Source organism: Heliangelus exortis, chromosome 3 (genome assembly GCF_036169615.1).
Source record: "Heliangelus exortis chromosome 3, bHelExo1.hap1, whole genome shotgun sequence".
Taxonomy (NCBI): domain Eukaryota; kingdom Metazoa; phylum Chordata; class Aves; order Apodiformes; family Trochilidae; genus Heliangelus; species Heliangelus exortis.
The window spans coordinates 22,543,439-22,568,066 of NC_092424.1; the positions used below are offsets into that span (position 1 = coordinate 22,543,439).

Below are 24,628 nucleotides of genomic sequence, written 5' to 3' on the forward strand. Positions count from 1 at the left end.
CCCTCTTTTTAGGGTCATTATTCTTGTCTGGGAAAGTCAGGGTGGAACCTCAGCTCTTTACTACACTAGACCTTTGTACCGAGCTGAGGCAAAGGCAAGTGCACGTGCAGTGGGCTAACATTGTATATAATATGCATGAGCAGATGTCACCACTCTCCAAAATAATCCCTTCTGCACTGCCAGTGAATGCACCACAGCCAATGCTAATCCGTGTGTCACTGTTTATCCAAAGAGGTTGTTTCTTCATCAGCACCTGGAGGCTGCTGTGGTATCAGGATGCTCAGAGCTTCTTCCTGGAGTCTTTAGGATGAACTTTTGGAGAGGTGCAGCTGAACACTGATCTTGCTTCATCCCTGCTGACTGAGTGGATGCAGGTTGTGGCAGGGGCACACAGCTGAATGTTGGGGCATCCCTCAAGAAGAGTAAGTGCTGACTTTGTTTCCTTCTGCCCTGATGGAAGCCCAAAGTCTTTTGCTTCCAGCACTCAGATATCTATCCTGGGAAAAGCTGATCTGACAGGAGAGTCACCAGGAGTGCTAAATCTTTCTGGGTAAAAGGAAGCTCTCCCAATCCATTTATTGAGGCTGTGAGGAGGTGGCTGGCACGTTTCTGAGCACAGTGCTCCCAAGCTGCCTGCCAGGCTCTGGCTGTGCTGTTCTTTCACCAGTGTGTTACACTCACCCTTGTCTTTTCAGCAGCTTTGTGAGCCTGCTTTCTGGTATTCAACATTTTTTTTCCTGTGTATAGGTCCTAAAAGCCCAAAGTTGTACAGATATGTCACGGTTTAACACTGGCCCGGCGATTAAACCGAGTGACAGATGCTCTCTATTAATCTCTCTCTCCTCCTTGATAAGAAAGAAGAGAGAATAAGGGAGAGAGACTTATGGGTTGGAGGCTAATACAAATATACAAGAGAATGAATATCAGATTCCTTCCCCCTTTCCCCCAATAATTCTCACGCAAACCAAGGCTGCAGGGCAGCCCTGGGAAAGTCCAGGCTGGACACACAGGAGGCAGGAACACAGGCAGGCAAACGGACTGGAGGTGTAGGCTGGCACAGATCAGGACCACAGGCAGATGAATGGATGGGATCCTTCCAAGATGCCGGGTGAAGGCAGGCAGGCAGGCAGGCAGGCAGGCAGGCAGGCAGGCAGGCAGGCAGGCAGGCAGGCAGGCAACCGGGCAGGGCAGCGGGCAGCCAGCCAGGGAGGCAGCCAGGCAGGCCAGGAGCTTCTGCTGGTCTTTTATAGTGCTACAGGTGAGACCAATTAGCTGTTAAGGGGGGTGGTACCCAGCACTTCTGCTGATGATCTCAGGTGAGGCCGATCAGCTGGTAAGGGTGTGGCTCGGTCCTCGAGATCCCCCAACTCCATACCGAGGATGACGCACATGGGATGGAATACTCCATTTGAGAAACTTGCTGTCAACCTCAGCAAGTTCAACCATCTACAAGAAACTTAGAAAAATCACCTTTATCCTAGCCCAAACCAGCACAAGATAGCAGCGAGAAGTAAGGATCCAAAGCTGAGTTATTCTCAGGACTCAAGTTACTTCCTCTTCATTCCCCTCCAAAGGTTTCTAAAAGCTATAAGCTGTTGGTACTGTTTCAGGTCTTAAGGGACATAAAAACTGAGCTCAGCCTGTGTTTGCAGTTCATTGGAAATATAGAATTATGTCCAAAGGCTAAACAGTCTGAATGCCATTCTGGAAGAGCTGGTACTTATTTTGCATGTGTCTGTATTGACTTCTGTAGGGAGATTGACTTTCTCACGGGCTATTCTGCCTTGTTTATTTTCATGGTTGCACTGGTGAGAGAAGTCAATTAAGCAGATTCCACCAGAGAACATCTGCTTGATCTGAACATTTGATTTTCCTTCCCTTGCTCCAAACAAAGAGGTATAGTAAAAAAAAGTGTAGATTAGCCCCTATATTTATGCTCTTTTAAAATCTTTTTCCTATATCTTCTCTAAAGGTCAAGCACTTCAAAAGCCTTAGTGCTATGTAATATTTATATTATTTTTTAGTGGCCTGGCTTTAGTATTTTTAAATAAACTAATATACACATATATGTGTATGGCTAGGTGTCACGGGTGTCAATCTCTTCTCCCAAAAACAAGTGATGGGACAAGAGTAAATGGCCTCAAATTGGGCTAGGGAAGGTTTAGGCTGAATATTAGGAAAAACTTCACTGATAGAGTTGTTAAGCACTGGAACAGGCTGCCCAGGGAAGCTGTTGTGCCAACTTCCCTGGAGGCAAGAGGTGGAAGCAGAAGGTCAGGCTCTCTCCTCCTCTCTAAGCATCTGGATGAAACCAATGTTATCATTCACATGCTCTGGAGTTGTCCCAGCAGAGAAGCTGCCCTCTGGCATGGCTGACAAGGGCACTAGGCTTGTCCCCCCAGTAATAAAAGGGAGGGAATTTTTTGTGTTAGATTCTGGGTTTGCAGCTAACCTGAAATAGTTTTTGTCTTGCTAGGTGTGTTGCAAAAGAAAGCTGCTCAAAGGAATTTTTAGAGAACACTTGAAGAGCTTTTCCAGCACAGGAGCTCCAACAGGGGAGTCCCTCTTTGTCTGGCTGTCTTCCTGCTGTTAAAAATTATTAATACTGCTGGAATGCTAATGCCTTTGCCATAATGTACTTTCAGAGACAGAGCCTTGGGCAGGCATCTTTTATTGTTATTCAGTCTAAACAAAAAAAATCCCTGCTGATTTTTACTGAAGCTGAGGTCAGCCAGCATCTTCCCCATTGAATGGGTGTGAATATAGACTTTTAAAGAACCTGGCTCTCTTCCTGCTAATAACCTCCTCAGAGAGTAACTGGGAACTTCAAGCTGTAGCTAAATATTTAGCTTTCCATAACAGTAAAACTAGGAACATTTCTCAAGGCTGGGTGAGCAATTGCCTCTAAAATAAAAGCAAATTGCCATACTAGGTTCTTAATGGCTCCAAATTTATATGATCCTTCCATTTTTCAAAGGGTGGGGATGCATGGGCCAGGCAGATAATGAATCATGCAGTAAAAAGAGCTGGAAAATTTAAGTTACCTCATGGTGTTTTTTCAAGAATATAGTGTCTTAAATTGCTGTAACTCCAAGTTATCTAAGGCCTGAATGGAGAGGTTTTTATCTTTGTTTCTCTAACAGGTGTATTCACCTGCTAATTGCTTCAACACTGCTATATAATCCCACTTAGATGGGGCAGGGACCAGGAGTTTTCAGTGGACATTCTGCATCTACAGAGGGCTACAACTGAGTTAGTCACAGAATCATAGAATCACAAAATTACCTTGGTGGGAAAAGACCTTCAAGATCATTGAATCCAACTATTAACCTAACAAGACCTTAATAGGACATGTCCCTAAGAACTGTATCTACAGACTCTTAAATACCTCCAGGGAAGGTGACTCCACCACTGCCCTGAGCAGCCTGTTCCAGTGGCTCATAACCAATTCAGTAAAGAAATTCTTCCTAACATCCAATCTAAGCCTCCCCTGGTGCAACTTAAGGCCATTACCTCTTGTCCTGTCACTTGCAACTTCATTGACCAAACCAATTCCCACCACTTTACAACCTCCTTTCAGGTAGCTGTAAGACTGGAGGGCAATGAGGTCTCCTCTCAGCCTCCTCTTCTCCAGGCTAAACAAGTCCCAGCTCCTTTGGATGCTCCAAACCCTTCATCAGCCATGTTGCCTTTCTTTGGACACAGTCTAGTAGAAGCCTGGGATTGTCTGCCAGCACATTGCTGCAATGGAAGGCATATCAGTGAAAGAAGTTTGTGGCGTATCAACAAGAATGCCTCAAAGCTTTTCCCAAAAGATAACCAACTTTTGAGTCAATAAGTGCTTGCCAAAAATGAGAATGTTCATCCAAGACAACCCTGCAGCAGATCATGATTTTTGTTAATTTTTGTGGGCATAGGCATTTTCCTTACTCTGTATAAAGGATTCAGATGGAAGTTGCATTTTTTCTAATAGATGAAGAGCCTGTTAAACTTGGCAAATAAGAACCCAATAAATTTTACCTGCTGTATTTTTTCACCTCATCTTTTTTGTAAACAGAATTTCCTTTGTGTACATAATATTCCCCCCTCTTGCAGTGGTAAGAAACTCAGGGGTAAAATGCCATTATTTATATGAAATTGATAGCTAACTACAAAAAAAAAAAAAACAGATGGAAACTGAAGAGAAGTACCAGATGTACATTTCTTCATCTTTAAGGTGGATTGAGACATCCAGAAGCACAAATTGCTATTGTTTACACCGTTCATATTTTAAAATTCAGAACTTTTCTCTGATACTTAGGAGTATACTTCTGTATGCATGTCAGTACATCAAAAATTTAATTCAGGTCCTTGGCAAACATGTGCTGTGGCCAGCCACATGCCAAAATTCAGGTGGCCAGAGAAACATCTGGAGCTACAAACCCACTTCAGTCAATAGCCTTATGTTGCAAGTGCTCGTTCTCCTGGTGGGATTATGGCTTTGTCTTGGGGGGACACTGGGCAAATATTGCTGGAATGAGGACTGTATAGGAGGAAGAGGATGTTTACATTTTCCCCTGTATTCTTTAATAGCTTTAAATCCATGTGAATTTCCAACTACTTTCTTTTAAGTCCAGCTTATTGAGGTTTGTTTAATATCCTGCTAGAGTATTTAATTTCTAGCTCAGTTGGAACTTCAGATCTTTTGTTCTGAAATCCCTTTCTTATGTTACTGTAGTTTTCTTGTTTAAACAACTTGTCTGGAAGACAAGTACCTTCTGTGCTCTGCCATGTAGATTTTCTCTGCATCTAGAGATCAAAGTTTCCATTGAAAACTGTAACCAAGAGTTAAATGCATTCCAAAATAATGCCATTCTTCATTTCAGGCTCCTAACTTTGGGCTCAAGTTTTTCAAAGATGGATGGCTTGTGGCTTTTTTGTGGGGATGGAGATCTGGAAGGACATAACTAGGAACTGATATCACTAAAATAATCCAGCTATGAGTGTTGGAAAGCTAATTATACTCTAAAATCATCATTCTATAGCTGGGTTTCCTTGGGTTTTGTGAAATGCCTTAGGCTTAAACAAAAAGGCACATTCTGAGCCTTTTTTTCTTTTTTTTGTACAAAGATGGCATTATCTGCAAGATAAAGTTGAAGTTTGGAGGAAATGTTATAAAAATGCATTGTTCTTTCAATGGAATATGTGCTACAAGAGAAACAATAACTCCGCTACAGATAAGGATACTGCGTTTCTAATTGTCTTTTAACTTTCTCCAGCCTGAAAATTTGAGTCCTTGGCCTCTGCCTGACTTCTGGAATTTAAGGACAAGAAAATAATTGCCATGAAATAAGTTAGTATCAGCTACTTACCAGTGAGTACCTTATACAAAAGACATATTTTAGTTTTTTCACAGCACTAAGGAAAACAAATTTGTTAAACATATAAACAACTTTGTTTACACATAAGCAATTTCTGGCTCCATCAATAGTAGGAATACTCAGGAATTTTCAATCAGAAGGTAGATTGAAAAAAGGACAGCAGCAGTTTTAAGCTAAATTGGTGCTGTAAGCCTTGACATCAGTGTTCCGGTTTTAGCTAAATAAATTTAGCATAATAAATTGTGAAATGTGCAAAACCAAGTGCATGTTTTTTAAGTGAACTCTTGCAATGGGTGTTTCTCATGAGATAGCTTTCTCTTCCTGGGCAACTATGTCAGCTACATATATTATACAAATATACAAATGGGTGTCAGTCACAAGTAATGGTTGTGAAGCTTATGAAATACAGCAGTGTAAAATGTCAGGACATAGACACCAAAGCTTTTCCTTGGTGCTGTCATTTTGGTTTGCCTTTTCCTGTCTTGTCAGGAAGGTTTGTCCGTAGATGAATAATGTCCCCAAAGGTGGAATTGTATTCACTGCACCTCATCAAAATCAACCATGACCTGAGCAGCTGCAGCAAAGGTGGATTTTGGCTTTGTGCTGATCTGTTGTAAATAACTTCTTTCTGGAAAAAGAATCCTCTCCTTCTGGTAGGTGGCTTTCATCCATGTGCTCCTTCCACTGCCAGGCTTAGCCTCTTTTTCTCTCTTTTTTCTCTTTTTCTCTCTTTTCCCCTCTTTTTCTCAGTTCCCTGAGACATAGTTATTTTTCCATGCAGGATTCCTGTGGAGGAAGCAGATGATACTCTGTGTGCTGGACAGTCAGGCAGACAGAGGAACTCAGAAGAATTTACCCAGAATCTGATCTTACGGAGGAAAAATAAAAATAAGGCTTTTTCTTAGTATGAATGCAAGAGGCAAGAAAGGCCTGAATCTGACAGCGTTAACTTTATTTTTTAAAAGCAGGTTTTTAGTACACACCTGTGATCTGCAAATTCAGGCTTCACTTCCAGTAGTCTCTAGAAATCCAACATCACTGCCATTGCTCGTCTAAGTGCTTAGGAAAAGCAAACATAGCTAAGTTTGTATTTTGAAGCATGTGTTTGTATTATTATTCATTCTGTAAATAAGATTAGGAACTGTGGCTTACATAGAGCACCTGATCTTGAGTAAAATACTGACTCATAATTAGTGAGGGAACTTAAGACTGGTGGATAAGCACATCTACTACACAGATACAGATCTGATTAGGCTCCAGCATACCCATGAACAATGTGCAGTGTGTTATTTGCTGAACACAGGCTAAATGATTTCCCACAGAAGCCAGTAAAATACTGCTGACTTCATTAGCAAACTTAAATATTTCTGTATTTTCCTAATGCTCTTTGGAGAACAATCTGTCTTTTTATTAGGCTATGGTGTCTGCAGCAGCAGATCTACAAACTGTAACAGGGGCTGCCAGAGAGTGCCCCTGTGCAGACACGTACTGGGGCAGGTTTGAGGGAGGATTGCTTAATGGAGTGATCTCTAACTGCCTCTGCATGTGAGCCAGACAGCCAGATTCCAGAGGTATGTGTCAATTCAGATTTCAGAGGTTGAGTAGGAACATGGAATGTTTTGCCTGCGGCTCCGGAGGCAACGAAGGGCTGGGGTGGATGCACAGCCCTCACCATGCACCCCTTCTGGCCACCTTCCGCAGCACTTCAGCCCTCTAGCTCTGCTCATATGTCCCTCATCACTTTACTACATTTCTCTGCACCACCACTGCACAGAAACAAACCTCTTCTCCCAGGGGAAGGGCAGTGGTTTTCCCTGAATGTGCCAGGAGCTGTGAGGAGCTGCCAGGTGCAGGCCTGGGACAGTGCAGGCTGCCCTGCACAGGGTGTGCTGGCCAAGAAAGAGATTACAGGAATGAGATTATCCTGCTCTTTCCTTGGGGATGTCGTGGGGATTATTTACATCACTCCAGTCTCTGCACGGTTCTCAGTCACCCACACAGACAGCCTCTATAGGTTCAGTTTAAAACACCATAGAAAATCACAGAATCATAGAATGGTTTGGGTTGGAAGGAACCTTAAATATAATCTGGTTCCAACCCACCTGCATGGGCAGGGACATTTCTCACTATACCAGGTTGCTCAAAGCCCCATCCAGCCTGGACTTGGACACTTCTGGGGGTGGGACATCTGCAGCTGCCCTGGGCAACCTGTGCCAGCGTCTCATCACCCTCACAGGGCAGAATTTCTCCCTAATGTCTAACCTAAACCTACTCTCTTCCTAGTCTAAAGCTATTATCTCTTGTCCAATTGCTATATGCCTGTATAAAAAGTCCCTCAGCAGCTTTCCTGTAGGCCATCTTCAGGCACTGGAAGGCAGCTGTGTGTGTGTGTATGTGTGGATCATACAATTGCTCAGGCTGGAAAAGACCTTCAAGATCATCGAGTCCAGCCTTGTTATAACCTTATTATTCTACTCCTAACAACCCACCACTAAACCATCTCCCTGAGCACCACATCCAGGTGATTTTTAAACACATTCAGGGATGGAGACTCAGCCAGGCCCCTGGGGAGCCTGTTCCAGTTCTTAAAAACCCTTTTTGTAAAGAAGTTTCTCCTCGTATCCAACCTAAATCTCCCTGATGCAACTTGAAGTCATTTCCCCTTGTTTTGTAGTCTGTCACCAGTGGGAAGAGACCAACCCAATTCTCACTGCAACCTGCTTTCAGGTATTTGTAAAGAATGATAGGGTTTCCCCTCAGCCTCTGTTTCCCCAGACTATACAGCCCCAATGCCCTCAGGCATTCATCATAAGGGATGTTTTCCAAACCCTTCACTAGCTTTGTTGCCCTTCTTTAGACTTGCTCCAACATTTCAACGTCCTTTTTCTACTGAGGTGCCCAAAACTGAACACAGTACTCGAGTACTGGTGGGCCTCACCAGTGCTGAGTACAGGGCAGGATTACTTCCCTAATCCTGCTAGCCACATAATTTCTGATACAAGTCAGAATGTCATTGGCCTTCTTGGCCACCTGGTCAGATTGCTGGCTCATATTCAGCCCACTGTCAATCAATACACCAAGGTCGTTTTGCCAGGCAGCTACTCAGCCACTCTTCTCCAAGCCTGTAGTGTTGCCTGGGTTTGTTGTGAGCAAAATGCAGGACCCAACACTTGGCTTTATTGAATTTTATGTGTTTGCTCTCAGCCCAATGATCCAGTCTGTCCAGGTCCCTCTGTAAAGCCCTTCTACCATCCAGCAGAGAGACACTCCCACACTGCCGCACGAAGGACGGGGAAACAGTTTGATGCAAACTAACTCCGTTTATTTGTACTCTTACACACAGTTATATACCTTTTTCTTATCTCACATAACATATGGAATTACCTGATTGATTAGTTACAGTTAGCATGTTACTACGCGATTAGTTACATGGTAAGGAGATAACAACCTCTGTTTTACACCACTCATCTGTTTTCCAGGAGATCTTGCAAGCAAGGGAGTCTGTAGAAAGTCCCGTGCTTATCTAGCATACCCGGGGCTATGTTCACTCCATGGTTTGAGTGATAACCAGCCTGTCTCCATCAATTGTTCTGTGCTATCAATACATGCTGCCTTTATACCTACACCACACAACTTGGTGTCATCTGCAAACTTACTGAGGTTGCTTTCAATCCCCTCATCAAGGTCATTTATAAAGATGTTAAACAGGAGTAGCCCCAGCACTGAGCCCTGGGGGACACCACTCATGGCTGGCTGCCAACTGGATTTATCTCCATTGACCACAACTCTTTGGGTCTGGCCATCTAGACAGTGTTTAACCAAGCAGAGTGTATGCCCATCCAAGCCATGGGCAGCCAACTTTTCCATTAGGATGTTTATGGGGGACAGTGTCAAAGGCTTCACTGAAGTTCACTACATCAACACCCTTTCCCTCATCCACTAAGCAGGTCACCTTGTCATAGAACGAGATCAGGTTTGTCAGGCAGGATCTGCCTTCCTTGAACCCATGCTGACTGGGCCTGATTGTCTGGCTGACCTCTAACTGCTCTATAATGGTTCTTGAGATTACCCATTCCATGATCTTCCCTGGCACCGAGGTGAGACTGACAGGTCTTCAGTTACTAGGATCCTCTTTCTGGCCTTTTTTGAAGATGGGTGTCACATTTGCCAGTCTCCAGTCCAATGGGACATCTCCGGTTAGCTAGAACTTCTAAAAGATGGCGGAGAGAGGCTTGGCAACCATATCTGCCAACTCTCTTAGGTGTAAACCATCTGTCCCCAGTGACTTATGAGTGTCTATCTTAAGAAGCAGGTCCATAAACATTTCCTCGTGGATTACATAGGGACTAATCTGTTCCCCATCTCTGTCTTCTATCTTAAGGGACTGTGTGCCCAGGGAACAACTAGCCCTGATGCAAAGGAAGTATTAAGTACCTCATCCTTTTCCTGATCCTGATCCTTGGTCACTGTGCTTCCCTCTGTGTCTAATGAAGGATAGAGATTCTCCCTGGCTCTCCTCTTTTTGATATATTTATAGAAACATTTATTGTCATTTTTCACCACAGTGGCCAAGTTTACTTACAGTTGGGCCTCGGACCTTCTAATTTTCTCTCTACACATCTTCACTCTGTCTTTGTAATTCTCATTAAGTTGCCTGTCCTCTCTTCCAAAGACCATAAACTTTCTTTTTGTTTCTAAGTTCAAGCCAAAGCTCTCTGTTCCTCCAGGCTGGTCTCCTTCCCTGTTGTCTTGTCTTCTGTGACTTGGGGATGGTCAGCTCCTGCACATCTGAGAAAACCTCCATAAAATATGCCCAGCCTTCCACAGTCTTCTGGGTTCCTACATCCTCCAGAACTTCCTCCCAAGGGACTCTCTCAACCATGGTCCAGAAGAGATCAAAGTCTGTTCTCCTGAAAGCCAAGGTGGCAGTTCTGGAGACTGCCTTCCTTGCTTCACTAAAAATCAAAAACTTTTCATAGTTACTTTGCCCAAGACATCCTCCAACCATTACATCCCCCACAGGACCTTCTGTATATGTATATATATATGTATATGTATATGTATATGTATATGTATATGTATATGTATATGTATACGTATACGTATACGTATGTGTATGTGTATGTGTATATATGTTACATACAGGCATCGAACTCCCTCCAAAAACCCAAGGCTGGTCTATACGGTCTTTTTCAGCCGGAGCAATTCGTTGAAACCACCCTCTCCACTGTCAGTGCCTCCCCACCCTGCTCCCCAGGGCCGCCTCCCGCTCCGCCCCGCCCCGCCGGGCTGCAGGGGCGGGGCGGGGCGGCGGTGTCGGCGTGGTGTCGGAGCCGGAGCCGGAGTCGGAACCGCAGCAGGAGTCGGGTGACCTTGTGAGGAGCAAGCGGGCTGTACCCGTCTCCTCTGAAGCAGGGAAGTTGGGTGGGGAGACGGCCGAGATGGTGGAAGACGGCGGCGAGGAGGAGGCGGAGGGGGATAGCGGGGAGATGCCGGCGGCCGTCGCCGTGCCCCCCCAGCAGCGCTCCAACGGCTTCCTGCCCGGCAAGGAGACGGAGGAGGGCGGGCGGGAAGCCCCGGCGGGCGGCGGGGAGCGGGCGGCGGCCGAGGCCGAGGCCATGCTGTCTGCGGGCGGCGGCCGGGTCGAGACGCGGCTGTCGCGGCGGCGTCTGGCGGTGCTGGGCGTCTTCAGCTGCTACTCGCTGGTGAACGCTTTCCAGTGGATCCAGTACAGCATCCTCAGCAACGTCTTCGCCGGCTTCTACGGCGTCTCCTTCACGCAGATAGACTGGCTCTCCATGGTCTACATGGTGGCCTACGTACCTCTGATCCTGCCCGCCACCTGGCTGCTGGACGCCCGTGGCCTGCGCCTCACCGCCCTCCTGGGTGCCGGTCTGAACGGGCTGGGCGCCTGGCTCAAGTGTGCCAGCCTGGCCCCCGGCCGCTACCCCATCACTCTGGCCGCCCAGACCGTCTGCGCCGTCGCCCAGGTCTTCATCCTGGGGCTGCCCTCACGCATCGCCTCCGTCTGGTTCGGTCCCACCGAGGTCTCCACCGCCTGCGCTGTGGCCGTGTTGGGCAACCAGGTAGGGGCGAAAAGGGAGGGATAGGGGAGCTTTCGAGAAGGGAGCATCCTTGTGTTTGGACTGGCGCTGGTGTGAAATAAGTCGCTTAAATGGAAAGAGCCATTCTTCAAGAAATAGTTACAGGACAGCATTGGAGAGAGGAAAAGTGATAGGGTCGACACGGAGGAGCTGTTACGTTCCAGCCTCGGTGGTCAGCCTTTTTTTTCCAGGACCCTTGCTGTGCTGCAGGGTGTAGCAGCTTGCACGTTTCTGTCAGCTGCCTCGAGTGCATCAGTTGAGTTCCTTTTCAGAAATAGTCCTGTGCCACTTTCTCTTCCCCTTCTGTTTAGCATCTTGTCCCTTGCATTTGGCATCATTTGCTGATGGAATCCACCCCCAGCTGGAGAGGGGTGAAGGACCTGGACTTTCACAGCAAGCCCCAGTGCCAGCATGTATTAGTTTCTGCTTTCTGGAATAGTGGCCTCAAATCAGTGGGTGCCAATAGTCGATGCCCTGATGACTCAGGAAGTTTTCTGTAATGCTGCAGTAGTTCAAATCACTGTGGAGAGCTGATAACTGAGTCACAAAATGTCCTCAAGCTCCCCTGTTTCTGACTGATTTCAGAGAGCTGGAACAGTCATATCTGAAAGCACAGGTGAGGATAAGATGCTGATGTTTTGGTTTTTTATTTCCCAAAGCTTTGTTCTTGCCCCTTGCCACTGTCCCTGCTTTTCTGTGGCAGTAAAACATTAAGATTCCCTCCAACAATGCTGGTGCAGGCTGAGGTCATAGGTACAGTTTGATTAAGGTAATGGGGGATTTGTTTTTGTTGTTGCTCTTGTGAGTCTTATGTTTTTATGTCTGCACTTTGGATTTTTACAGCAGTAATATAAGCGTTAGATATTTACAGATAGGGTTGGTCATCAGCTCATACCTGGTATACCTGTCTGTTACAATTTTTCCAATCCTTTTCTAAAACAATTTTTTTTTTTTCATTGAAGTCTTCCAGTGGACAAGTCAGCTGTCCCTTTTTGAATTAAGACTTTGTGTGTTGTTGGGAGAGCAGGCAGAGGAGGGAGATTTAGTTAACAAAATCAGATCGCACCCTTTACCTATTATAGCCTGCAATAAATTAACAATTTAGAGGGCATTAACCTTTTCTTTCTATGATCTCTTGAGTGCAATGTACCTTTCAAGGGTTGTTGGGAGTGCCAGATTTCCACATGTATTTAGCATCCTAAACTGGGCACACCAGAGTCACTCTCAGTCCTGGCCTTAACCTCTCTGAATGTAAAAGGTGAAAAATGGTACCACTTGAGTTTCTTGGGGTACTGTCTTGGCTCACATTTGGGGAGGGAAAAAACATACCTTCAGAAAATGAGTAATTATGTACTCAGTTCATGTTTGTAAGGATGAAGATGAGACAAATTCGTTAGGTGAAAGCTAAAAAAAAAAGCAAGTAGCAAAACCCTCATTGGGCATACCCACAAAGGGCACTTTGTAAACATGTTGGTACACTTTTAGTTTGATACTTTCTGAGTGTTGGACTTGCTACTATGTCTTTTTTTTCAGTTTTTGTTTTGCTTTGTTTTATTTTTGTTTATTTTAAAGAATATATGTATTTTTCTAATATGTAAAAATGCAGTTTAGTCTTGGAGGAGCAAGAGAGATAAACTGGAGAGTAATCAAAGACTGTTGTTCCTTGCTGTTGTAAAATGTTTTATACATATACCCAAAATTTCAAAGTTTCAGGCCTGGGTTTTTTTTGTGTTTTTAATACAAGATCAGGTGTGACATTGGAAATTACTCCAGATGCAAACCCACTACTATTTTATTTTGTGATTTTTCTTTATTTCCTTAACAATAATCACAAATGTAAGTTTTGGGGTTGTTTCTTAATAAGGATATTCCTTTTCTCTTTCTCTTCTCTATCTGTTCTGCAGTAAACCTAGTATGTCAGTCTTTGTTACTATAGTGGCAGGATTGTGACATCTAGTAGAGCATTTTGATGAGAAGAAAAGTGTTTCTACAAGAATAGCTGGAGTCTCTTCTGTCACCTCTAGGTCTTCAGTTGCATGGTGACTAATACAAATTTCTGTGCATGCACAGTGTTTTCCCGTGAAAGATTCTTCTGCAAAAAAGCTTCCTTAGTGCTTAGTTGTTAAATGTGCTGTACCCTAGGTATAGTACTGTAGTTTAATTTAGAAATAAAAAGGTTAAAAACTGAGCCCTGTAAGACCTGATTGTGAAATGTCATTGACAAATGAGCAAAATGAGCAAATGGCTCAGAAGTGTGATAGTAAAGGAACATTTTTCCTTCAGAGTTTTATTAATATTTAATGTGATTGAATTTCTGAATTCTACATGGTAGGGCTTTTCACTTCTCTTAATTTTTATGTTCACAGGGAAATTATTTTTGTTTTTCTTTTTTTTGCTTTACAGCTTGGCACTGCAATTGGCTTTCTGTTGCCACCTGTTTTGGTTCCAAATACACCTGATGATATTGATCTGATGGCACATAACATCAGCATCATGTTCTACGGAACAGCAATAGTGTCCACACTTCTGTTCTTCTTAACAGGAGTTGGTAAGTGCTCCATTCTTGTAACTTAAACGGTGACCATAAGGAGTGTTTCTAACATCTCACTTAAAGCATCAGACTTTGCTCAAAGTAGTTGAGGTTACATTTTCTCCAGTATATCTGTGTGCAACTGCCTGTTGCAGCAGGGTTAAGCAACAGCCAGTTTACTGTATGTTGTGCTTCCCTGGGGTGACCTCTCTCAGAATATTTAGGTCACGTAGGTTTATTGCTACAAGGACATTATGATAGAAAATTAATTCTTGCTGTTAATCTTAGAATTCAGATAAAAAGGTCTAGCTACATTGCAGATGAAGTCTGTCTTTGACCAGGTGCTGGTAACAATCAGATGTAACCCAAGTGACTGTGACTTGATTGTTCTGTGAGAAAATTTTTTTTGTAGAAGTGTTAAAAACCACAGGGTGATCTTCTGAAATTCATCAAAATGAAACATTTCAAAAAGAAAAAGTATTAGTTTGGTAAAGATGAATCAAAATTGTTTCTTCTTCTTTCCCAGTGTTTGAAGAGAAGCCTAAATACCCTCCTAGTCACTCTCAAGCAGTCCTGCAAACTTTGCCTCCAGAGGATTACTCCTACAAGCAGTCAATTATTAACTTGTTCAAGAATATTCCATTTGTACTTTTGCTGATCAGTTACGGTAAGTGATGCTGTCTGACTGTGTGCTTCAGAACAGTTTGCAGAACAAGTATGTGTCAAAAGCACATGGAGTTTTAGTAGTGGTGGTGTTTTTTTATGGGGGTAGAGGAGGAAGTGTCAAACTTTTACTTACTCAGCAGTTTGGTGTTGGAAAGTAGGTCTGGTGAAAAGATTTTACCTGGCAGATAAAAGGATTTGCCTCTGATGCAAGTCTTAAATATTGATTTATTAACTCTTTAGGGTAGCATATTTGTGTGGCTACACCCGATATGACTGAAATTTTCTTACTGCAGGTATTATGACTGGGGCATTTTATTCTGTCTCTACATTACTAAACCAGATGATAGTAACTCACTATAAGGTAAGTTTGTTGGATCTTCTTGATAGTTTTTTTTCTTTTTTACTGTACATTTTCAGAGGTGATATTTATTATTATGTAGGTGCTATGTGTGCTCAGATGTTTGGTTTCCTTTATACCCCTCTACAGTTTGTTGCACTGTACAGCTATGGGAGTGATAGGAGTGTTTGTGCTTATGACTGCCAAGAGGTCTGAACTTGACTCTGAGTGGAAGCAAGTTATTAATGAGCACCATATAAATATTTGTTGAAAGGGAGAAGAAGTGAACGCTGGGAGAATTGGCTTGACACTGGTGGTGGCAGGAATGGTGGGTTCGATTATTTGTGGTTTGTGGCTGGATTACACTAAAACATACAAGTAAGTGTGGGTAGGCATGTACGGGGCTAGGGGTAGGAGAGTGGTGCAGTTGCATTAGAAAAGTACTGAAATGTAAGGGCTGAAGTGAACTGGTGATAAAATGCAGTTCATACCTGTTCTTTTAGCAGCCTCGATGGAGACTGGCTTCTGAGGCTGCAGCAAAAGCTTGAGACTCTTACTAGTTTTCAGCCAAAGGAAATGAGAGAAGAGAATGCAGAGGTGTGAAGGGGTTTTCCATCTACTTCTGCCTGTTCAGGAGTGTAAAGCTAACAAGGGAAGCCCTGTTTGTGCTATGAACAGTGGTCAGGTGGCCCAGTGGGCTCCTTCTTCCAGGAAAGTATAGAGGCTTAAAACCTACTGTGCATTGTTTTTGTAAAATGGATCATTGATGGGTTCCCATTTGGTTTTTTCCTACTACTCTTGGCCCTTTTAATTCAGGGAATGACTGGGGAGCAGAACTCACTTCTAGGGTAGGAGCTCCCAGGTTCATTACCCATGGTATGGTGCCCCCTCAAGGAGTGAGCAGTGCCCTGGAGCACTGCTTGTGGTGCTGTGGTTCTCCTCTGTGACCCTTAGTCCATTATGTGCAGGGGCTCTAGATACCTAGTGGATGTTAATGGTGCAGACTGACTTTGTTTCTGTATGTGTTTTAGCTTATAAACAAGTTATGTGTGCTTTAATATTTTGGATGGCATTCTTCATTCCAGATTTAAAATAAATAAAACATTGTAGTGTGATCTGTTTGATTTGCCTCTTACGCTGACTTCTATTGCTGGTAGTGTTTGATCTGGCTGCTCATGTGTTGTGTAATGGGCAGCACTGCAGGGTGACCAAGAGGTACAAGGTAGCAGTGAACTAAAATAGTCTTAAGGGAATAGTTTCTGCTGTGATTGCCCACTCCTTGAGAGTCTGAGTAAGTCTCTGAGTGAAGCAGCCATATAACCAAGGCAATAGAGCTCAGGAAGGGATACGTTCTCATGGCATGGTATGTTTGAGTCAGAATTATGTGAAGCAAATTTTATACCTGTAGAATGGCAGTTGCTAGAGAGTAAATAATGCTTGTTATTCTTCCATGCTTCAACAATGTGCTATGACCTTATGTTAACAATGTTAATTTTTTTTTTACTTATTGGTTGGGTTGCAGGCAAACTACTTTGATTGTTTACATTCTCTCTTTCATTGGGATGCTGGTATTTACTTTCACCCTGGACCTTGGGTACCTTATAGTAGTGTTTGTGACTGGAGGAGCACTGGGGTGAGTAGTTAAAGAGGATTAGAAGACTTACTGCAGTTCTGTTCAGAAGCAATGTTTACCTATTTGTACTAAGTGATTCAACTGTATATTCTGTCATCATGCTCTCAACCTATGCCTACAGCACTGGTGGAGTTTTCTAGAGTTTCACCTTCTGTTACCTCACAGTAAACCTGAAGTAGCCAGCTTTTCAGTGAATTTCATTTAATGTTTTTATGGACCTAACACAAGTCTGTATGTGGTCAGTTTGTTTACTTCCAATTCAAAAGGCTGCCCGCAGTGAAGATGGTTTCTTTTTGTTGATCAGTGGATAAGTGATTAAAGTTTAACTGAGCAGATCTAAGAAGACTGGCTTCTGTACATTTTGATTAATCTATATTTTGATAGTCCAAGCAACTTGCTGGGTCATTTATTTGCTCAGAAGAGCATGACCAGTTCTCGTCAGTTCCTAATCTAAAAGCCTCAGGAAGTGCGGAGGGAATAGTGCTGTACCCAGCCATGGCAGTCAAGGTAGAGCCAGAAATCTCTTGACAGTTTCAGCTGAAAAACCAGTCCACCAACCTCTACTGCTTTAAGCCCCTCTCTTATGCTACCTGTCAGTTCCCTCAGCTTCTTCCACAGCAACTTCTAGGAGACTTTACAGTGTCAACCTCACTCACTCCCGATGGTCTCTTTTTGTCCTTCCAGCACAGATGTTTGGGCTGATCAAATTGTGATGTTCATGTATGAAAGTAACTGGCTTCACTGTTGGAGTGGACTAGTCAGAGAAGGCTGTTTCATAGACATGGAGTGGAGTTCAGGTGGTTATGGGAAAAACAGCAAATACGTTAACGCATCTTTGTCCTAAAAAATACGTATGGCTAAAATTGTTGAGCAGGCATAGCAAGTATTGAATCATATTTGATCTTGAAAACAGACAGTTCAGAATACCAGCTATGTCATAATGCCTTGTGTTCAGGTTTGATTTTCTTAGCTGTAGTACCAATAGATGAAGGCCACACTTACCATCCTCTTACTCTCCTGTTCAACAGGTTCTTCATGACTGGCTATCTTCCCCTTGGGTTTGAATTTGCTGTGGAAATTACATACCCAGAGTCTGAAGGCACTTCCTCAGGTCTCCTTAATGCATCAGCACAGGTTATATAATTTTATTTCTTTAAGTGAATTACTGCTCAGGATGGCCACTCTACTTAAGTCTATGAAGGCTTTCATTGAGTTCAGTGCTAAGTCTGTGTTGTGTTGCTTATTTTTTTTAAAAGTTTGTTTTATACATGATGTATCCTGAAACTTTGCAAAGTGAAGTGTTGACGCTTTTTTTATGTGATCCTGATGAAGTGACTTGTTCATTTACAGATATTTGGAATTGTCTTTACGCTTGTTCAAGGAAAACTCACAACAGACTATAGTGCTCGTGCGGGAAACCTCTTTCTTTGTGCTTGGATTTTTGTGGGCATTATATTAACAGGTAATTAATCAGAAATGTAAGTAATGATTTCTCTATAATGTAAAAATGTGGAAGCTTTTTTTGAGACAGTGAATTTCTGGGTAGTTTTTAGATGTCTCAGGCATCTAGAATTTAAATATGTGGCTTCCTGGCTGGGCTGACACAAATTGTGAGTTCAGGATTTGTTTGATTTTTCTTTGTTTTTTACTTTAAATACTCACTGTGTGCACAGCCTTTGTTTTAAGAATGATATTGCTCATGTACAGACAGCCATGTCACCCATTTCTTGAATTTGAGGCAGATGTCTGTTTCCAGAGCAGGATACTAAATTTAAACAAATGCATAAAAGGAGACACTTTGCAGTTTTCTACTTGCAAGAAAGTGCTGATGTATTTTTTAAGTGTACCAGTGACTTACATGTTGGTACTTACAAATATGCTGAAAGTGCTAAAACCATCAAGCTTTGCTTCAAGTACTCAGTTTAAAAGATTTTATTGTCATTTTCTGCATGTTCTTTGTGAGGAGCAAGTTCAAATTGTCAGTAAGCTCAAATGAAGAGTGAATACAGCTATTTTGAATAGGTGCTGAAAGCAGCTTCCTTGTGATTGCACTGTATAAACATTTCCCTTGAAATGAATGTCACTGCAAAGTTGTGAGCCAGCTTTCTCTTTGTTTGTTTCAGCCTTAATAAAATCAGATTTGCGAAGACACAATGTGAATTCAGGGATAATGAATTTGGATGCTAAATCTGTAAGTAGTGGCTCTTTTACCATGATTGTATTACCATGCTTCAATACTTGGCTTCTGTTGGCACAATAATGTTAACTGCAAAAGAGTTAACAAAGACTTACGACTTAGCTCCCATGAAAAAAACTAAAAGGTCTTCTGCTTGCAGATTTTCCTGAATTTTAAATGGCTGATATTAATAACTGATTTTATTGCTTGAATATTGCTTTTTTGTATTTACAGGTAGCATTGTAAATTGTGCAGCCTTTTTGTGTGTTGGGTTAGGAGGCTGTGTTAGACTACGTATTTCATTTAAAATACCTATAGTCCTTTTAAGTGAAGTCAGTGTCTGATAAACAGAAGTCATGTTGCTGTTTCTATACTGGGCTGCTGTCTGTTCATCTGCTGAGCACCCTTTCAACTAAATGAAGAGTTAGCATTGCACTTTCTGCAGTTCAGGAGGTCTAGAGGCCATGATTCAGCAGCTTTTCCAAATTATCCCAGTTACTAGTAGAAAGAAGGCTGTCACTGGAAACTAGTCAGTGCTGATGGATTTTTGGATCAAGAACATGAAGCTGCTTTTTGGAGACAGATATTGAGAGGTGTTCTGGTGCACTTTTTTTTTTTTGTGTGTAGGTGTCTTGCATATATAGTAGGTTTTGATCATCTGTGACCAGGTGCACAATTAGTGTCTGCATAAGGTTCAGAGACTTCCAAGCTGGTGCTTTATGAGTTAACTTGAATCTAATACCTGTGCAGCTGTGTGTGCAGAGTGGCATCCCAGGGGGTTATCCCAGCTTGGGTCAGGGATATTTTGCATGTGCATACGCTGACTATAGGTGGTGGTTCATGACTTGTTTCTTTCCTGTTATCACCTTGTTAATTAGCTCAGATTGTTGCACAACTTCATTTATGTTAGCCACAATCTAACAAACTAACATCAATAATTGATAGCTGTCTGTGTTAGTAGGGTACTGTTGTACTGCCAAACCTTGATCATCAAGATTCTGCTGTGTTTAAATGCAATGCAGAAAAAATCTGAAAGTTAATCTCCACATGATTAATATCTATGCAGTAAATATATACTTTAGAGTTACACTAAGACACTCAGTTTTGTGTGTTTTTTGTGTGTTTTCCCATTAGGGAAAAAAGGGGAAACAAGGCTTTCTATAAAAGCCTAATTTGGCTAATTAACTACCTATGTTGCTGGAGTCTAACCTAATAATTACCCAAGAATACTGAGTTGGGAATAGTTTCTGTTGACTAATAGCTTAATTCCTGTTTCTTTTTCCCCTCTCCAGGTACCAGTTGACAGTCCTGTAGAACCTGAAAATACTGCATTAAAAATTCAGTCGGCTTTATAAAGCTGAAAGAAGGTGACTTAGAAATGCACAAGTTTGGTTGGATACTGAACAATATTGTATAGTTTTAAACACTGGGTTTGTGTATATGAGTAGTAAAATGTGTTTGGTAATAGTTGTACAGTGGAAACTTTGAAGATGCTCAGTTAATTTTGCCCAAGACCCAAACAATTCACCTTTTTATGGAATATTTATTTTAACTGTTTTAAAATTCTGAGGTTTCATTAGTAAAGAAGTGTGTGAATACTCTCCATGCTAGGAGACATGTACGTACAGGATGCATACTTGAAAATAATCTGGAATCCTGAGGTACAGTGAGCATGATCACAAGTAACTGATCTTTTCTTGTTCAGTCTTTTCTAGTGCATTTGAGAAGTCAGAGAACGGGTAGCTGCACAGCTGGAGGGTGTTCACAACTTCCTTTTCTTTTTTTTAAATACATTTTTTTAATATAAGCCAACTGTTCCTTCTGGGAAACTCTCTGTAGCACAATACTGAAAACAAGAGATGACTGCAAATGTGTGTGTTTAACACTGGCATCTGACCTGTCTTTTGCCTTTGAACTTCTGGGTGGCCATCAGAAGGTAAATAAGAAAAAACACTATCTTACAGATTTGTTGTAACATTTCCAGGGAGGTTTAAAGAGTTTCCCATTAAATAAAGTGAAGGAAAAGCATTTGTTAAATGCAGTAAAAAGGAGGAGATGGGCCTTTGATACCTCTACTGTGAAGTATTTATAGGCAATTGAAGGCTACCATGCAGGTTACCTCCTTGGAATATTTTGTGTACTTTCTCAGTTAAAGTGAGAAGAGTATGTGTTTACAAAGAGCTGGTGCCTTTACTTTGTAAAGATCTTTGCCTCATCTTGAGTTTAATCAGAGCTGCTGAAGAAATTCTTTTTTTTGTGTTAAATCTCCTCTGAATATTTGGTGTATCAGAAAATGTGTTTAGTCCTTTTTTGCATTTATTTATCTGCATTATGAAATGTATAATCTGTCTCGTGAAATTTTTGTGCTTGCATAACTTGAAATATGTCTTTTGCAGTTTGTTAAAAGCTGTAAGAATCACTGAAAGGGAGAGTGATTCTCATTCTGATGAAATATTTGTTGTTCATATCATACATCTTGGCTACAAAAGGAGCAAACTTTAACATTCACATTGTGTTATTACATTTATATGAATTTGGGTTGTGAATTTCTCACTGCAGTGCTTCTGAAAGTATTCTTCTCTACCTTATGCTCTCTCTACCACCTAGAGAATTGATAGCAGTACAGTAATACTGAGGCTGCTGTTATTGAAGAAGTCAGACCTGAGTTAGCAGACCTTATGCAAACATTTAAGCTTTAGCAGCCTTTAAATTGAGCTTGCAGGTAAATGATGCCGTCTCTTTGAGCCCCCACAGATCAGTAGTGCTATCAAGAAGGTGGAATCCTGCTTGAATTGTTTCAGTTGGGTATGGGGAGCTTTTTAACAAAGATAGTGTTTCAGTATGATAAATATCATTAAATGCTTTTCTTTTTCCAGTTTCAGTGTAGATTTCGAGAATCCTTTGATATAAAAAGGATCCTTTAAGCTTAGCTTCCTAAACTTAGCCTCCAAACTAGATGGTCTTAATCTAACATTTTCTATGATAAATGCTTCAGATAGGGGAAGATGGAAGGGCAATATGCATACCAGAATTAGCTGGGCATGCTTGGAACACTTGCCTTTCCAAGAAAGGCCCATGTCTCTCTGCCATGCCCAATGCTAGAGAGAAAATGGGGATTCCTTGCTGCTTCTGGAGAGACAGCTCTATGAGAAGAGTCCTCTGGTGAGGTAGCTGAATATAGTAAAAGTAACTCATAGTTAGTCAGACAGCAGGCAGGAGTATGTAGGTAGAAGTAGAGATGCTTTTGTAATGTCAGTTCTTTACATCTAGTGGCTTGCTGTGATGTAAGCTGCCCCATCAAGGGATCTACACATTTTCAGCCTGAGTGAGCAAAGTAAAAGTTCCTGCATGTTGATGTGTGTGGGGGTGTTTTTTTCCTTTACAAAAAGAATGAAATATATACATTCCTTTGCAAGGTACAGAGTCAGTAAACATTCATGTTCATGGCCCATGGCTGCTTTATACTTCTGCTGTTGCAAAATCTTAACAAGGAGATTTCTTTGCAGTTTGAGGGAATTGTTGTCAAATATCCAACAGAAAGTCTTTGGTAGTATCTAAAATACTTTCTGAAATGTCCAGTATACACTGTTCAAATTTGAAGATTGATTTTTATTTTTTTGTTTCTTACTGTTAAAAATATTTTTTAAAATTCCTTTACTCACTACTAGTTTCCAGTTTGTCTAGTTATGTTTAGCTGATGATTGAAAAAATATTTTTTTATGGTTTTTATGTTCTGCCAAATTACTTGACTACCCTCTGAAAAGACCCAAATAAGGTTTTGTCATCCTGGAAACCCTGCTAGGTCCCTGAAAAGAAAATATTCTTAATAATGAAGGCTTAATTACACGATGGATTTAATACTCCCCCTCTAAAAGGAGTTTGAAAGTTGAAAACAGGCGAGCTATTTCCAGGCAGCTATAAAGTATTGAAATAAAAGGCTCGGGAGCAAAATAAGGAGCAAATAAAGAATAAACCAGTATTTTATGCAATAATCTTTACTATCTGTGTGTCAAGAAACTGAGGCTCTAATTCATAGCAGAAATAAATTTGAGGTTGTTGAGGCTTTCTTGTTTGTTAGTTAGTTGTTTTTTTTTTTTTTTTTTGCTTTTAAACAAACACATCCACCCAATCAAACATCCATCTGGAACTGGAAATAGGGTTTCTGACTCAGTCTTGAGTTTCAGTTAGAAGTGGGGGCAAAAGATCATAACTGCTTGAAGAGGTCATCGTTTAATGAATGGAATTACATGTCAACTCTGAGAGGATGGAGTAGGAAAGCAAGTGAGGAGAAACATCCTAATCCCATGCATCAGCTTTTGCTTTTCAATATGCTTTGCTTTTAAGTGCCTCAGAAGAACTCTAGAGGATGCAAGAGAAGTCATGTAATGATGAGTGTGAGCACAGGGGCTCCCCCCAAGTTCCTGGGGACCTAACAGGGCATTTAATTGCTAACTTTCAGCTACAAGATTCAGAGTCCAGCCTTTAAAATATCTTTGTTTCCTCCAGACCATGTTAAACTTTGCTAACTTCAATGGGAGAGACCTAAAGAACATTGACCTATTTTTATTTAGGATACCTAACCTGGCCTTAAAACCCTCATTTCTCTTGGCTGGGTTTAAAAACATCAGACATGTTAAGGCACAGCCTGGAAGTGCTGCAGTTGGCCATTCAGAGCATTTATTTTGTAGATGAATGCTTGTCTTCAACATCTCTTCCTGCTGCTGAATGCTGTTCCCAAAAAAGGGAAGAAGTGGAAAGAATAATACAAATAATTTTAGGTCAGTAGGGCTTTCCTAACTTCATCCTCTTGGTCATCTCTTTTGTTCAAGACAGTCTTTTGTTTCAGAGACAATCACTGTAATTGATGTGTGTAATTAGAGCTGCCAGCCCACACTGCCTAACAAAAAAAATGCTTTTTGAGAAATCTTTGGACAATCTTGTGTGTCTTTGACTTAAGTGAAGTTGGGGTGAGCTGTAAGCATTTATTACATTCATTTTCCATTCTGTGAACTCAAGAGTTTTCCTGTATGGATGTGTGTGACCTTTTTGGTTGCTGTATTTCAATACTTGTATGTGGCTCCTTAAATGTGCTAATAACTACTAATGATTCATTGACCACAAGCTAAGTTATTTTATCTGTTATTTCTCTACCACCACCATTCAGTATGAAGTCTGAAGGGGGAGAAGTAATGTTAATGCATGAACTGGAATGAATTAAGCAAAAATTCCTGAGAGAAATGTTTTTCCATCTAAGACCCGTGTTATTTAATGTTTGCATCTTTGTTCTTCCCATAAAGTTAGCAAATATTTTTTCTATAATATGTTGAGTTTTTTATTGTCCCATGCTTTGTTTCAAGAGAAAATTAAAAATTCTTTATGAATATTTTCTGATTGCAATATTGTATGTATGTGTATATGTGGGTGGCATCATTCCTTTACGGTCATACGTTACTAATAAAGTGTGTTACATGCAACTGTGTTGGAGCCAGCATTCCCATTTTTGACAGCTGATGGTCTAAAAATGATTTATTTTTTTTTCTTAGAAGCTGCTGTTTATTCACAAAAATTTCCTACATTAACGATGCACTGTACCATTAATAAACATGAATGCACACATGCAGAGTGCTTGTATGGAGGCTATATAAATATATTCAACACAAAAGTATTGGCTTACAGAGGAATTTTCTCAGGGCATGGAATTGAAGTGTTGCATTTCTCTAGCACAGTGGTTTCTCCTCATTTGTTTCAGAAAATGTCTGTGAGGAGAAGAAAGTGCATTTAACCCTAAAGCAGAGCAATCTGTAAGCAGCTCCTGAAGTGTA

The 24,628-nt window shown here is 41.6% G+C and overlaps 1 protein-coding gene across 1 annotated transcript; it reads left to right on the forward strand.

Moving 5' to 3' along the window:
- Positions 1-10,670: 10,670 nt before the first annotated feature.
- Positions 10,671-24,280, forward strand: FLVCR1 (FLVCR choline and heme transporter 1). The gene is made up of 10 exons (XM_071739613.1): positions 10,671-11,446; positions 13,868-14,012; positions 14,521-14,661; positions 14,954-15,021; positions 15,272-15,375; positions 16,520-16,630; positions 17,659-17,764; positions 17,981-18,092; positions 18,754-18,821; positions 20,099-24,280. The coding sequence occupies exons 1-10, from the start codon at positions 10,802-10,804 to the stop codon at positions 20,159-20,161; spliced, it is 1,563 nt and encodes a 520-aa protein (XP_071595714.1). The 5' UTR covers positions 10,671-10,801; the 3' UTR covers positions 20,162-24,280.
- The last annotated feature ends 348 nt before the right edge of the window (positions 24,281-24,628 follow it).

Bases quoted from the DNA above. Each gene is read 5' to 3' on its own strand.
- FLVCR1 (XM_071739613.1), top strand. From the start codon at position 10,802: ATGGTGGAAGACGGCGGCGAGGAGGAGGCGGAGGGGGATAGCGGGGAG. The intron at 16,631-17,658 runs GTGAGTAGTTAA...CCTGTTCAACAG, and splicing joins GTGACTGGAGGAGCACTGGG to GTTCTTCATGACTGGCTATC. The intron at 17,765-17,980 runs GTTATATAATTT...GTTCATTTACAG, and splicing joins TCCTTAATGCATCAGCACAG to ATATTTGGAATTGTCTTTAC.